Below are 15,406 nucleotides of genomic sequence, written 5' to 3' on the forward strand. Positions count from 1 at the left end.
ATGAACTGCATTCTGGAGGGGTTGACGTCTTACTGTTATACCGTCGCCTGGATAAGACTGCCCAAACAACCCGGGGCGCTGCGAGTCCCCAAGAACACCGTTATCAACACCAGATCTCAGTATGAAATCTTCAAGAATATGTGCCCAGTGTCCATCTACAACGTAACTGTCACCGACTCTGGGATTTACTACTGTGCCGTCATATATGGCCAGCAGATCTACTTAGGCAATGGCACCACAGTGATTGTTAAAGGTTAGTCCTATAGCATTTTAACTATTAAAACATTCATAGACCTTTTTATTGTAACCTGTATCTCAAGTTTTACTTTAACTTGTGTTCTGTAAGCGTCACAGGCATGTGCTATGTCACTGATGCAGTATTTGAAATAAAGATTACATCAGTTTCCAAATCACCATTTTTATTTCCTTCCCCAATTTTTCCCTTTATTCCCTTTTGTTCATGTAGATGAAACCAAAGCTCCTCCAACCATCGAAATCCTGAAACCACAGAATAGCTACAATTCCTTTGTCTCTCTCCTGTGTTTGGTGTCAGGAGTGGTCCCGTCTCAGGTCCATGTGTTCTGGCTCATAGACGGGAGAGAGGACAGTGGACTTACTGAGTCCACCTGGACAGACAACAGTGATTCAGCCACAGAGTTCACTAGGAACCAGATTCTGGTCAAAGCAGAGGAGTGGGACAGAGGAGCAGAATGCACATGTGTGGTGGAGTTAGAAGGGCAGTATATCACCAAAACCGTGCAACACAATGGTAACTGCTCTTCCTCTTACTGTCATTAGTTCGTACTACTGTAATAATATTGACCGTATGTTCATGTAGTTAGTAGCATTCATTTGACAAGAAATGCAGTGAATATGAAGATATTTAAACTTTTTGTATTGAGCTGTACCATTCCCTTTGATGAGATATTATTGTGTCCTGTCAGACTTCTCCACGATGTGTTACACCATAGTGAGTCTCTACAGGGTTCTGGGAATTGTGTCCGCTCTTCTTCTTCTCCTTACACTGACTGCATGGGCACAACTATCAGGCAAGAGCAACAATTCAGGTAAGAATTATTTTTGTATGATAGCTAATTATATACTGAACAAAAATATAAAACGCAACATGCAACAATTTTAACGATTTTACTGAGTTACAGTTAATATAAGGACATCAGTCAATTGAAATTAATTAATTAGGCCCTAATCTATGGATTTCACATGACTGGGCAGGGGCGCAGCCATGGGCTGGCCTGGGAGAGTATAGGCCCACCCACTTGGGAGCCAGGCACACCCACTGGGGAGCCAGGCCCAGCTAATCAGAATTAGTTTTCCCCTACAAAAGGGCTTTATTACAGACAGAAATACTCCTCAGTTTCATCAGCTGTCCGTTTGGCTGGTCTCAGACGATCCTGCAGGTGAAGAAGCCGGATGTGGAGGTCCTGGGCTGGTGTGGGTACACGTTCATGGTCTGAGGTTGTAAGGCCGGTTGGACGTAATGCACAATTCTCTAAAGCGACGCTGGAGGCGGCTTATGGTAGAGAAATGAACATGACATTATCTGGCAACAGCTCTGGTGAACATTCCTGCAGTCAGCATGCCAATTGCACGCTCCCTCAAAACATTGTGTTGTGTGACAAAACTGCACATTTTAGAGTGGCCTTTTATTGTTCCCAGCACAAGGTATATGATATGCCACACCTGTCAGATGGATGGATTATCTTGGCAAAGGAGAAATGCTCACTAACAGGGATGTAGACATATTTCTGCACAACATTTGAGAGAAATCAGCTTTTTTTGCGTATGGAACATTTCTGGGCTCTTTTATTTCAGCTCATAAAACATGGGACCAACACTTTACATGTTGCATTTATATTTTGTTCAGTATAGTTACGCGTGTGTGCGTGAAACATTGTCCGATGTGAATACACACAAATATTAGTTTTTTTGTTTTACTTTTGACTAACTTAAAGTGCTATCTGTGTTCTTTTGTTTTTTTGTTTAGGCAAGTCTAAGAAAAGCAACAGAAAACCCCCAAACTAAAGAAAAGGAGGGCTTTGGGATTCTGTCTTCATTGTGAAAACTGCAGTAAACCAACATTCAGAATTTGAGTGCTTTGTGTGAATCCGAGTGCTTCACACCGACTAGGAAGATGTTAAGTATGTAGTACATTTTCACTGGGTGTCGAAAGGCTATAGAATATTTGAGTGTGACTTTTTTTTCCCTATTAACTTTGCTTTTGATTTCATTACATGAAAATTGTCAGATAAGCAATATGCATAAAAAAGAAAGGGTTAGAGTAGGCTAATGCTTCAATAAAGTGATATCCTTAAAGTACTGTAGTGATGAAATGTTATTCTTTCTCATCTAGTGGCACAGTCATCGTGTGTCACTGTCTCAATACATCCAGTAGATATCAGTGTTTACTCAAAATCTACAATCTACCCTTCCTGTCACTCAGATAGGCTGGAGGTTTTTTAACTATTCAAAAACATAATGTAGGAAACTCCATTAACTAAGTTATCTGCATCAACATTAAACAAACTAGTCATCATTTTAAACTAAATTATTATTTATGTGATGCTATATCATACTGTAAAAGTGTTTGTGTTTTTTTACAGTTCACTAAAGCCAGTATAACTTTTTACTTAACAAGAATTACTACTGTCCTTTGTATTGAGAGTATGACAATTTCATTACCTAAATTGTAATACTTTTGTTCTGTCTTGCCATTACTTACTTGATTTTACCATGACTTAATCCAAACACATCCTTTTCATTCATCAGCCAGGGTGCTTTATTTTCCATTCAGGACTAAGCCTTTAAACTAATGTTGTTGTGGAAGATTAATTGTTACAATAATAACAGCACATTCCATCTATTGTCTGAGTTTCATTGATATCATGAAAGCTGCTGAGGTTAGGTTAAGTGATAGGATGATAGCTGGTAGCATATCATGAAAGTAAAAATGTTAATCTTTCATAATGTGCTATAGGGTGAAAAAGCCTGCAAATAGAATCTGCTAGTGATTTGTTATAAGCAAGGAATGGATTTGACCAAAGCTGTGTCTGACCAAAAGCATATCATCCTGAGAATGCCACACCTTGCAGAGACAGCGAGAGACAGATTGAGTGTGTGTGCAGGAGAGAGTTAGGCAGCTAAAGCTTAAACTACTGTGGTCTGTGGTCAGCTTCTGTTCTGAAGGCTACAGTTTCTCATATGTTACACAATCTGCAGTCTGTGCAGGATCAAACAACTCACAAGTGTCAAAAAACAGTAAGCCTTCTCATTTTGGTCAGAGAAATAAGATGTACAGAGTTCGTCAAAGTGTGTTTGAGATTGAGAATTTGAATATATTTTTTAGCAGTCAAGCAAAGTTTTTAAACATATGTTTGAGATATCTGTTCAAAAACATAGGCAATGTTGGCACCAACAGTTCCAGGAAAATTGTAAATTAGATAAGAGGTAATGAAAGAGGTAATAAAATGAAAACAAAGAAAAACAAAGACATTCATTTACAAATAATCCCAGAGGATGACACATGATAGCATAAGAACACTTATTTCCAATGTGGTCCTCTGTGTAGGACAAAAACAGGACATAACACATGAAAATACATGGAAATACACAGGAAAATACATGGGCCTGTGATAAGCAGCTAAATAGCCTACACCACAATAAATACATCATCAACACAAAATTCAAGACTATTTCAGTAATTTTCCTATGTAGGCCGGTACACGTTCTCCCACGGAAGGGCTCTAACCTGACCTCTGAAAACAGTTTAGGACTGGGACAGCTTAATGGCTAATGGGAGGCTATTCCACAGTTGAAATCCAATATAAAAGAAAGAGCTCTGTGTTTGCTATTGGCTCTGGGCACTTTGCAATTGCGGACACTGGCTCTTGCTTTATACACAAATACATACATAATAATCTGAAAACTCTTATGCAATTTCTTCTTCCAAATCTTATTGGATAATTGTATTTGGGCATCTCCCAAAATTGATATGGTCCAAAGTCGCATACTGGACCTGTGTAACGATCAAAAACAGGGAGTTCAATATAGGAGGCTTGTTTCTCAACAGTTCAGAAATCGGTATAGCTTTTGCTTTATATTCAAGTATACAAAAATGCTTTAATACTTTATGTGGACTGAATTGGGGCAGCAATACTGCAACTGTAAACAAGGGTCTCATATGTGACTATTCACACCATAGAAATTAGAGTCAGTCAATCTCAATCAATACATTCACAATGGAGATAACTGAGTAATAATCTAAAACAATCATTCTAGGGGTGAGAGTAGGTTTAGCCTCAATTCATTTGAGTTTGTTTACAAATATAATAAATATAAAAATGCCAATCTGTATTTACACAAACCACAAACAGGTATATCGCCTATAAGTACTGTAATTACACTATACTTATCAAGTAATACACCAGTATGAGACATTTCAGAGCTGAAATGGTGATTTAAAAGTTCTACCTGAGAAAATCTGATAGCATGGCAATGGATTATAAAAGTATGCAACATTTTAAAAATATTGGCACTTCCACCAAAAATTCTAACCCAAATACAATAGCTACTTACCGAGACGGATGATCTAACTGCCTTTCTTGCTTCTCCACGTTTCCCTGCAAATGTTACAAGTCAGATCATGACAAACACCAATGCAGCCATGACATCCCCCGACAAACTACTGTACTTCAAAAAGTTTTGGAATCCTTCAATCAACCAACCCTGCATACTCCATCAAGAGATGCTGTGAGAACTAATGGTGTCTCAAAGTGCTACAATGGCACCCCATTTATTTCTCTATGAAATATTTTGATCTCATCTCTCACACAGAAATGTAAAACAGAGTCCCCTAAAAAATGCCATCCAGGACCTCTATACCAGGCGGTGTCAGAGGAAGGCCCTAAAAATTGTCAAAGACTCCAGCCACCCTAGTCATAGACTGTTCTCTCTGCTACCGCACGGCAAGCGGTACCAGAGCGCCAAGTCTAGGTCCAAAAGGCTTCTTAACAGCTTCTACCCCCAAGCCATAAGACTCCTGAACAGCTAATCATGTCTACCCGGACTATTTGCATTGTCCCCCCCACCCCACCCTAACCCCTCTTTTACGCTGCTGCTACTCTCTGTTTATTATCTATGCATAGTCACTTTAACTCTACCTACATGTACATATTACCTCAATTACCTTGACTAATCTGTGCCCCCACACATTGACTCTGTACCGGTACCCCCTGTATACAGTGAGGAAAAAAAGTATTTGATCCCCTGCTGATTTTATACGTTTGCCCACTGACAATGAAATGATCAGTCTATAATTTTAATGGTAGGTTTATTTGAACAGTGAGAGACAGAATAACAACAACAAAAATCCAGAAAAACGCATGTCAAAAATGTTATAAATTGATTTGCATTTTAATGAGGGAAATAAGTATTTGTCCCCCTCTCAATCAGAAAGATTTCTGGCTCCCAGGTGTCTTTTATACAGGTAACGAGCTGAGATTAGGAGCACACTCTTAAAGGGAGTGCTCCTAATCTCAGTTTGTTACCTGTATAAAAGACACCTGTCCACAGAAGCAATCAATCAATCAGATTCCAAACTCTCCACCAAGACCAAAGAGCGCTCCAAGGATATCAGGGACAAGATTGTAGACCTACACAAGGCTGGAATGGGCTACAAGACCATCGCCAAGCAGCTTGGTGAGAAGGTGACAACAGTTGGTGTGATTATTCGCAAATGGAATAAACACAAAAGAACTGTCAATCTCCCTCGGCCTGGGGCTCCATGCAAGATCTCACCTCGTGAGATCTTGCAATGATAATGAGAACGGTGAGGAATCAGCCCAGAACTACACGGGAGGATCTTGTCAATGATCTCAAGGCAAACAATTGGTAATACACTATGCCGTGAAGGACTGAAATCCTGCAGCGCCCACAAGATCCCCCTGCTCAAGAAAGCACATATACATGCCCGTCTGAAGTTTGCCAATGAACATCTGAATGATTCAGAGGAGAACTGGGTGAAAGTGTTGTGGTCAGATGAGACCAAAATCGAGCTCTTTGGCATCAACTCAACTCGCCGTGTTTGGAGGAGGAGGAATGCTGCCTATGACCCCAAGAACACCATCCCCACCGTCAAACATGGAGGTGTTTTTCTGCTAAGGGGACAGAACAACTTCACCGCATCAAAGGGATGATGGACGGGGCCATGTATCGTCAAATATTGGGTGGGAACCTCCTTACCTCAGCCAGGGCATTGAAAATGGGTCGTGGATGGGTATTCCAGCATGACAATGACCCAAAACACACAGCCAAGGCAACAAAGGAGTGGCTCAAGAAGAAGCACATTAAGGTCCTGGAGTGGCCTAGCCAGTCTCCAGACCTTAATCCTATAGAAAATCTGTGGAGGGCGCTGAAGGTTTGAGTTGCCAAACGTCAGCCTCGAAACCTTAATGACTTGGAGAAGATCTGCAAAGAGGAGTGGGACAAAATCCCTCCTGAGATGTGTGCAAACCTGGTGGCCAACTACAAGAAACGTCTGACCTCTGTGATTGCCAACAAGGGTTTTGCCACCAAGTACTAAGTCATGTTTTGCAGAGGGATCAAATACTTATTTCCCTCATTAAAATGCAAATCAATTTATAAAATTTTTGACATGCGTTTTTCAGAACTTTGTTGTTGTTATTCTGTCTCTCACTGTTCAAATAAACCTACCATAAAAATTATAGACTGATCATTTCATCATGTCAGTGGGCAAACGTACAAAATCAGCAGGGGATCAAATACTTTTTTCCCTCACTGTATACCCTCCCTACTGTTATTATATTTTACTGCTGCTCTTTAATAATTATTTACTTATCTATTTTTTACTTAACACTTATTTTTCTTAAAACTGCATTGTTGGTTAAGGGCTTGTAAGTAAGCATTTCACTGTAAGGTATACACCTGTTGTATTCGGCGCTGGTGGCAAATAAAATGTGATTTGATTTGAAAATCCATCTAAAATAGTCGGCTGTTGTAATCCTAAATTAGAAAAATTAGAAAATTTTACCAGATTGATGCTGCCTGCTCTCAGTGCCTGTGACTCTTTGTCTGAAATTGAAACAGAGTATTTCACATTAGCACTGACTTCTCAAATTAAATGTTAGATTAACGGTCAGACACAAACCTTGTATCCACATCAGTAACCACAGGATGTCCTACAGGAAAAAGCAATAGAAATACCACATTTAAAATCCAGGTTGAAGGATACATTATGATTCAATGATAATGTTCTTTGTCTATGGCCATTTGTTCATATTCACTCTATGATCTAATCTCAAAAGCAGAGGGAGTAAACTGTACAACCAAGCAAGAATTATTACAATTGCATATTTCCAACATTCCTATTTCTGACATTGTTGTAGAGTGAATTAAGATACAGTAACTATGTCATTTGTGACTTTGACTCAGTTTCTCTGATTTTAAGACTCAGTTCTTCTTTATCAATGTTGAAATAATTGGCAGTCAGGAGGGGGTAGGTGTATTACAGCTGCAGTTCAGCTGTAGTCAAATCAAAACTGCATTCCATTTGCTCAGAAAATGACATAATGGAATAGAATCTTCACCCCCTCATATAGGTTGTAAAAACAGACCCTTTACCTATATCTTAGTTTTACGACTGAACTGGCCTACTTACACACCTAGCCATGACCATAGCCATCACGTCATATCCCTAATGTTTTTGAGGGGGCACTGATAAGTTATAAAATAAGCTATATCTTGTACATTTGTATCCTACAAATTGATTAAATTGATGGGGCATGTACCTCCTCGGTTTCAATGGTTATAATGCCTCTGCTGAGGACAATGCTATACAGTACATTGTCATCCACAGGTAATTTAGTCTTTGTTTCACACAGTACTGGCCAATTATTGATTAGTTTTAACTTACCACGGTGCAGACACACAGCGACAGTGACAGCCACTATAATGGTGAGGAGAGCAGCTGCAGATGCCCAATACAGCAGGATTGTGCACATGCCATTAGAATCTATGGTTTGGGTCATAAATACATGTAAGAAAGAAGAAATACACAATGTACATGGTAAATGAGAAGTTGATAAGAGAACAACATTTTAATCGGAAAAGGAAAATCATCACAAACTCTGTCACATTGGAAAAATATATAATGAAGTATAAGTGATAACGGCTATTATTGAAATATAAATGATTATGGTGGGTACACACTCCCACACATTACGATGTAATATAAAAATATATATGTTTTACAGTGTATGTGTATTGCCCTTATGTGAAACTATAATTGAGCCTTTCCTGCAGTATAATATGCTTATCCTAACCATCCTCAGACTGCGTCATATCTTGGTAAGAAATCTTAATGGACTACTTTTGATTCAAAATGCATCTGATTTAGGTAGCCTTGACATTGGCTGATGAGGCTTTTTGCAGAGGAGACTGTTGAAATTAACATAGAAAGTGAGTATTTGAGATACACTGATGCAATTACCATTGTTCTTTATCAGGGTTTTGTTGATATAATTTCCCTCAAACTCCACCACACATGTACACTGCACCCCTCTGTCCCACTCCTCTGCCTGGACCAGAATCTGGTTCATAGTGAACTCTGTGGCTGAATCACTGTTGTCTGTCCAAGTGGACGCAGTAAGTCCACTGTCCTGTCTCCCGTCTATGAGCCAGAACACATGGACCTGAGACGGGACCACTTTCAACACCAAACACAGCAGAGGGATGAAGGACTCTGCTGTGTAGTATAAAGTCGTCAACACAACAGACCCATCACCGTCCATTGGAGAGAGGAGTTTGATGGTTGGGGATTCAGTGATGTTCTGTGTTCTCTCGCTCTCTGGGGACAAGATTGTCAGAATTGAAACAATTAAATGACTTGTTGAAATGATCTACAGGCTGTTCAACATAGCCTATACTCTGAATGCACTATTCTTCATTTTAGACCATACAGGCAACCTCATTCAATATGTTCAAAGGGTTACAGAAATTCTATGCTATATTTACAATTGGCTATTTAGATTTTTCAAGCACAAGATGCATTTTTGTATGTGTATTATTATTTTTTAGCACATCTGTGTATTTTTTTATCAGTCAACTTTGTGAATGAAAATACCACATATTTAATTTACCTCTCACAATAACTCTAGAACCATTGCCCGTGTGCACCATTTCGGATTGAGCAGCTGAACAATAGTACATGCCCGAGTCGCTCACTGTTGCTTTGGTGATTGTAGCAGAACATAGTTTGTCATGTTTCACTTCTCCCTTCTTAGAGTTGTTATCAGTCTTTAGGTTTGTACTCAGTGTTCCAGTCCTGGGGTCTACTTTCATCCAAGTCACAGAGTGGCAGTAGGTGATAAGCTCAATCAAATTGCATTTCAAGATCACTGTATCACCAGCCTTCACCATCACCCTCCCAGGCGTCTGGATGATAATGTCTGTGTGTGTAGCTAAAAACAGAAATAGGAATAACAAGAATATAACATACATTTCAACTAATTCCTGTTAGCATGTTTGGTGCATTTTCATAACTTTGTTTTTCTGAACATGAACATACCAAGCATGGATGCCAAACAGAGAAAAAAAGCTTACTCTGTCCACTTATAAAAATATTTTGAAACTTTTATAGGCCTGTAATGTTGTCTAACCTAAGATGTGAATTATCTTTCAATTGCTTGATTATAAAATGAACTAGCCTACATTATAGCCAGTATACATTACATGTACAATTTGACAGATCGTTTATTCTCACACAAGTTTATGAAAAATTTATAATTTACTAGAATACTGTGGTTAAAGGCTTATTTCTTGAAATAAATGAATGTATGCATAGTGATGATGAGACATAGGCTAAACCTCTTACTACCATAATTAGTTATCCTACATAAATGTACCTTTCCTACATTTATTCTCGACACATTGTCAACGTGTGCAGAATAGCGTGTCATACTTGCCTTTCAAAACATAGCTCCAGCACAGCAGAAGTATCAGGGCGCATGGCATTTTAGATTCACGGAATTTGAAGGGCATCATCTCTTTGCGTCCGTTGAGCCACCTTGACGAGATGAAGGTGTCTCGCACATAGCCCTGCTACGTCTCAGAAAGCGAGACCGACAACATCTCACCGGAAATGAACATATAAAGTGTCCTGCGTTTTAACTCAAACTGTGAGCAAGAAAAGATAGGTCATATTCCAGCAAAAGCCTCTACAACAAAAAACTGCAATGTTGAGAAGATTGCACCGCCTGAATGCAACTAACTAGGCGAAGATAAATGTAAGAATGTACTCACTAAAGATCTGCCAATCTTCGATAATTACCAGCTAGGCTATATTGAGATGAATTAATAAACATGATGACATCAAGGATTCGTTTTTTTATTTTTATCATTTCACGTCCGTGACCTATCTATAACCCCAGTTTGTACTAAAAGTCATACAAATACATAATTTTGAACATAAAAAGAACGTAAGAAGAATGTAACTTACTCTGTAATAATATAGCCTATTTGGCTATTGGCCTAGTTCTCTGTAAAGTAGTAGGCCACTGAACTTTTCAGAATTTTACATTTTAGTCATTTAGCAGACGCTCTTATCCAGAGCGACTTACAGTTAGTGAGTGCATACATTTTCATACTGGCCCCCCTTGGGAAACGAACCCACAACCCTGGCGTTGCAAGCGCCATGCTCTACCAACTGAGCTACAGGGGACTATTTTTATTTGAAATTGGCTTAATTCAATATTATTATTAGGCTACGTAAGCTTGTTTATTATTATCCTTTTTTTATTTATCTTGACGGTAATCATTGTTCGCCTATTAAACAATACATCACTAAAAACGTTAGGCCTGTATGTCTATAGAGATATGACTAACGTTATTGTCACAATAATAACAATTATTATTATTATTATTATAACTGTTAAGATTGCCTAATTATCTGAACATAATATAATTCACAACATCTGTTGTGATTCTGCCAAGTGATGAAAAATGTATGCACTCACTAACTGTAAGTCGCTCTGGATAAGAGCGTCTGCTAAATGACTCAAATGTAAATAATGTGTGCCTTATCTCTATTTATGGCGCTGGATTCTACTAATGATGGATTCCAAGCCAGTTTATATGTTGGCATAAACTTGCATTACAGGCTGTTTTATTTCCAGAAGGGAAAGTAGAACAAGTGGTTAAGAGAAACATTAGATAGGCCTACATTCAAATACAGACAGTTCAGTGTTACATACAAAACAACAATTGTAATGTTTAATTTGATCACTAAATAGGCTAGTTCATATTAAATGGGGGGGAAACAAACATTGTAGAGCATACAGATTGAATGGCCAGAGTGACAATATATTCAGCCGTGGTTTTATGTTCGTAAACTCCTGCCATATATTCTAACGTTGCTCGCCTTGATCTAACCACAAAGGGCGCAAGCGATGTTGCAACCGAGCGAGGAAGAATTACTTGAGGCGGCGCCTACACAAACTACCTGTTTACCATTGGGGTTTCTAGACCACTAAGCTCATGGAAACTCTGAGATAGGGTGCATGCCAATGCTGACATTGCTGAACAAGACAGTGTGAACATATTTCCGGAAATCGACAAAGGGTTTTGATGAAATGTCAATAAATGTTTTGGGCTAAAACATAAGAGAGATGAATGGAAATGGGTAAAGGAAGCATTTTGTCTTTATGGTAAAGGCGGCATGGTGATGGAGTTAAATGCGTTGATGCTGCAGTCATGCATAAAAATCCACTTTTCTGTCTTGGTGAAAAATGTCAGCATTTCCATCACAATTATGAGTTAGAGGCTTTCAAGAGGTAATATGTTGCATGAAGTCTTTGATGCAGTGTTTGACTGAATCTGATGCTGAACTGTGAACTCCAATTTGTTCTCATAACATTCACAGAGATGCTTCTTGTTGTTAGTCATTTGATTTAAATAAAAACATATGAACTTACAATGATTGGGGTGAACTTGTAGATACAGTGCCCTCAGTAATTACTGGGACAGTAAAGTATTTTTTATTTTGGCTCTATAGTTCAAAAGTTTGGATTTGAAATCAAACAATGACTATGAGGTTAAAGTGCAGACTGTCAGCTTTACTCTGAGGCTATTTTCATCCATATTGGGTGAACCATTTAGAAATTACAGCACTTTTTGAACATAGTCCACCCATTTTAGGGGAGCAAAAGTATTGGGACAAATTCACTTATATTTGTATTAAAATAGTAAAAAGTTAAGTATTTGCCCCATATTCATAGCACACAATGACTACATCGAACTTGTGACTCTACAAATCGTGAATAATGATGAGTGAGAAAGTTACAGATGAGCAAATATCACCCCCCCCAAAAAAAATGTTAACCTCCCCTGGCAACCTGGTCTCAAAGCATTTCATATTATTCTGTATGTAAGTCTGTGACACTTCTTTAGTATGATATCTTACGTTCCGTATGGTACGTATTAATTTGTGGATGTCCATCACCCATTTTGTATGATATGTTACGAATTACAATTCCTATTATATGTTATGAATGTGCAAAACGAACAATATGTTACAAATTTGCAAAATGTACAATATGTTACGATTTTGCAAAACCTATGATATGCTACGAATTTGCAAAATGTATGATATGTTACGAATTCTAACTAAGTGGCTAACGTTAGCTAGCTCGCTAATGTTAGCTGGGTTAGGAGTTAGGTTATAGGGTTAAGGTTAGGGTTAGCTAAAAGGGTTAAGGTTAGGGTTAGGAAAAGGGTTAGCTAATTTATTTTTATTTTTATTTCTATTTAACCTTTATTTAACCAGGTAAGCCAGTTGAGAACAAGTTCTCATTTACAACTGCGACCTGGCCAAGATAAAGCAAAGCAGTGCGATAAAAACAACACAGAGTTACATATGGGGTAAAAAAAAACATAAAGTCAAAAATACAACAGAAAATATATATACAGTGTGTGCAAATGTAGCAAGTTATGGAGGTAAGGATTAAATAGGCTATAGTGCAAAATAATTACAATAGTATTAACACTGGAATGCTAGATGTGCAAGAGATTATGTGCAAATAGAGATACTGGGGTGCAAAAGAGCAAAATAAATAACAATATAGGGATGAGGTAGTTGGGTGGGCTAATTTCAGATGGGCTGTGTACAGGTGCAGTGATCGGTAAGGTGCTCTGACAACTGATGCTTAAAGTTATTGAGGGAGATAAGAGTCTCCAGCTTCAGAGATTTTTGCAATTCGTTCCAGTCATTGGCAGCAGAGAACTGGAAGGAATGGCGGCCAAAGGAGGTGTTGGCTTTGGGAATGACCAGTGAGATATACCTGCTGGAGCGCAGACTACGGGTGGGTGCTGCTATGGTGACCAATGAGCTAAGATAAGGCGGGGATTTGCCTAGCAGTGATTTATAGATGGCCTGGAGCCAGTGGGTTTGACGGCGAACATGTAGTGAGGACCAGCCAACAAGAGCGTACAGGTCACAGTGGTGGGTAGTGTATGGGGCTTTGGAGACAAAACGGATGGCACTGTGATAGACTACATCCAATTTGCTGAGTAGAGTGTTGGAGGCTATTTTGTAAATGACATCGCCGAAGTCAAGGATCGGTAGGATAGTCAGTTTTACGAGGGCATGTTTGGCAGCATGAGTGAAGGAGGCTTTGTTGCGAAATAGGAAGCCGATTCTAGATTGAACTTTGGATTGGAGATTCTTTATGTACATTTACATTTTAGAGCGACTTACAGTTAGTTAGTGAATACATTTTTTTTTATTATACTGGCCCCCCGTGGGAATCGAACCCACAACCCTGGCGTTGCAAACACCATGCTCTATCAACTGAGCTACATCCCTGCCGGCCATTCCCTCCCCTACCCTGGACGACGCTGGGCCAATTGTGCGCCGCCCATGAGTCTCCCGGTCGCGGCCGGCTGCGACAGAGCCTGGATTCGAACCAGGATCTCTAGTGGCACAGTTAGCACTGCGATGCAGTGCCTTAGACCACTGCGCCACTCAGGAGTGGGTCTGGAAGGAGAGTTTACAGTCTAACCAGACACCTAGGTATTTGTAGTTGTCCACATACTCTAGGTCAGACCCGTCGAGAGTGGTGATTCTAGTCGGGTGGGCGGGTGCCAGCAGCGTTCGATTGAAAAGCATGCATTTAGTTTTACTAGTGTTTAAGAGCAGTTGGAGGCTACTGAAGGAGTGTTGTATGGCATTGAAGCTCGTTTGGAGGTTTGTTAACACAGTGTCCAATGAAGGGCCAGATGTATACAAAATGGTGTCGTCTGCGTAGAGGTGGATCTGAGAGTCACCAGCAGCAAGAGCGACATCATTGATATACACAGAGAAAAGTGTCGGCCCAAGAATTGAACCCTGTGGCACCCCCATAGAGACTGCCATAGGTCCAGACAACAGGCCCTCCGATTTGACACACTGAACTCTATCTGAGAAGTAGTTGGTGAACCAGGCGAGGCAGTCATTTGAGAAACCAAGGCTATTTAGTCTGCCAATAAGAATGCGGTGGTTGACAGAGTCGAAAGCCTTGGCCAGGTCGATGAAGACGGCTGCACAGTACTGTCTATTATCAATCGCGGTTATAATATCGTTTAGGACCTTGAGCGTGGCTGAAGTGCACCCATGACCAGCTCGGAAACCGGATTGCATAGCGGAGAAGGTACGGTGGTATTCGAAATGGTCGGTGATCTGTTTGTTAACTTGGCTTTCAAATACTTTCAAAGGCAGGGCAGGATGGATATAGGTCTGTAGCAGTTTGGATCTAGAGTGTCACCCCCTTTGAAGAGGGGGATGACCGCGGCAGCTTTCCAATCTCTGGGGATCTCAGACGTTATGAAAGAGAGGTTGAACAGACTAGTAATAGGGGTTGCGACAATTTCGGCGGCTAGTTTTAGAAAGAAAGGGTCCAGATTGTCTAGCCCAGCTGATTTGTAGGGGTCCAGATTTTGCAGCTCTTTCAAACGTCAGCTGTCTGAATTTGTGTGAAGGAGAAGCGGGGGGGCATGGGCAAGTTGCAGCGGAGGGTGCAGAGTTGGTGGCCGGGGTAGTGGTAGCCAGATGGAAAGCATGGCCAGCTGTAGCAAAATGCTTGTTGAAATTCTCAATTATTGTAGATTTATCGGTGGTGATAGTGTTTCCTAGCCTCAGTGCAGTGGGCAACTGGGAGGAAGTGCTCTTATTCTCCATGGACTTTACAGTGTCCCAAAACTTTTTGGAGTTAGTGCTACAGGATGCAAATTTCTGTTTGAAAAAGTTAGCCTTTGCTTTCCTGACTGCTTGTGTATATTGGTTCCTAACTTCCCTGAAAAGTTGCATATCGCGGGGGCTATTTGATGCTAATGCAGTACG

General features: G+C 39.9%; 2 protein-coding genes across 2 annotated transcripts; one reads left to right on the forward strand and one right to left on the reverse strand.

Annotated features, from left to right (window-relative positions):
• On the forward strand, positions 1-2,274 carry LOC121585835. The gene is made up of 4 exons (XM_041902115.2): positions 1-253; positions 467-769; positions 945-1,067; positions 2,006-2,274. The coding sequence occupies exons 1-4, from the start codon at positions 1-3 to the stop codon at positions 2,041-2,043; spliced, it is 717 nt and encodes a 238-aa protein (XP_041758049.2). The 3' UTR covers positions 2,044-2,274.
• Positions 2,275-2,835: 561 nt separating this feature from the next.
• Positions 2,836-9,485, reverse strand: LOC121585707. Its single transcript, XM_041902030.2, has 7 exons — positions 9,174-9,485; positions 8,525-8,881; positions 7,949-8,047; positions 7,184-7,214; positions 7,067-7,107; positions 4,594-4,637; positions 2,836-4,033 (listed from the first exon to the last, which is right to left on the reverse strand). The coding sequence occupies exons 1-7, from the start codon at positions 9,451-9,453 to the stop codon at positions 3,971-3,973; spliced, it is 915 nt and encodes a 304-aa protein (XP_041757964.2). The 5' UTR covers positions 9,454-9,485; the 3' UTR covers positions 2,836-3,970.
• Positions 9,486-15,406: the final 5,921 nt, after the last annotated feature.

This window comes from Coregonus clupeaformis, chromosome 17 (assembly GCF_020615455.1).
Source record: "Coregonus clupeaformis isolate EN_2021a chromosome 17, ASM2061545v1, whole genome shotgun sequence".
Taxonomy (NCBI): Eukaryota; Metazoa; Chordata; class Actinopteri; order Salmoniformes; family Salmonidae; genus Coregonus; species Coregonus clupeaformis.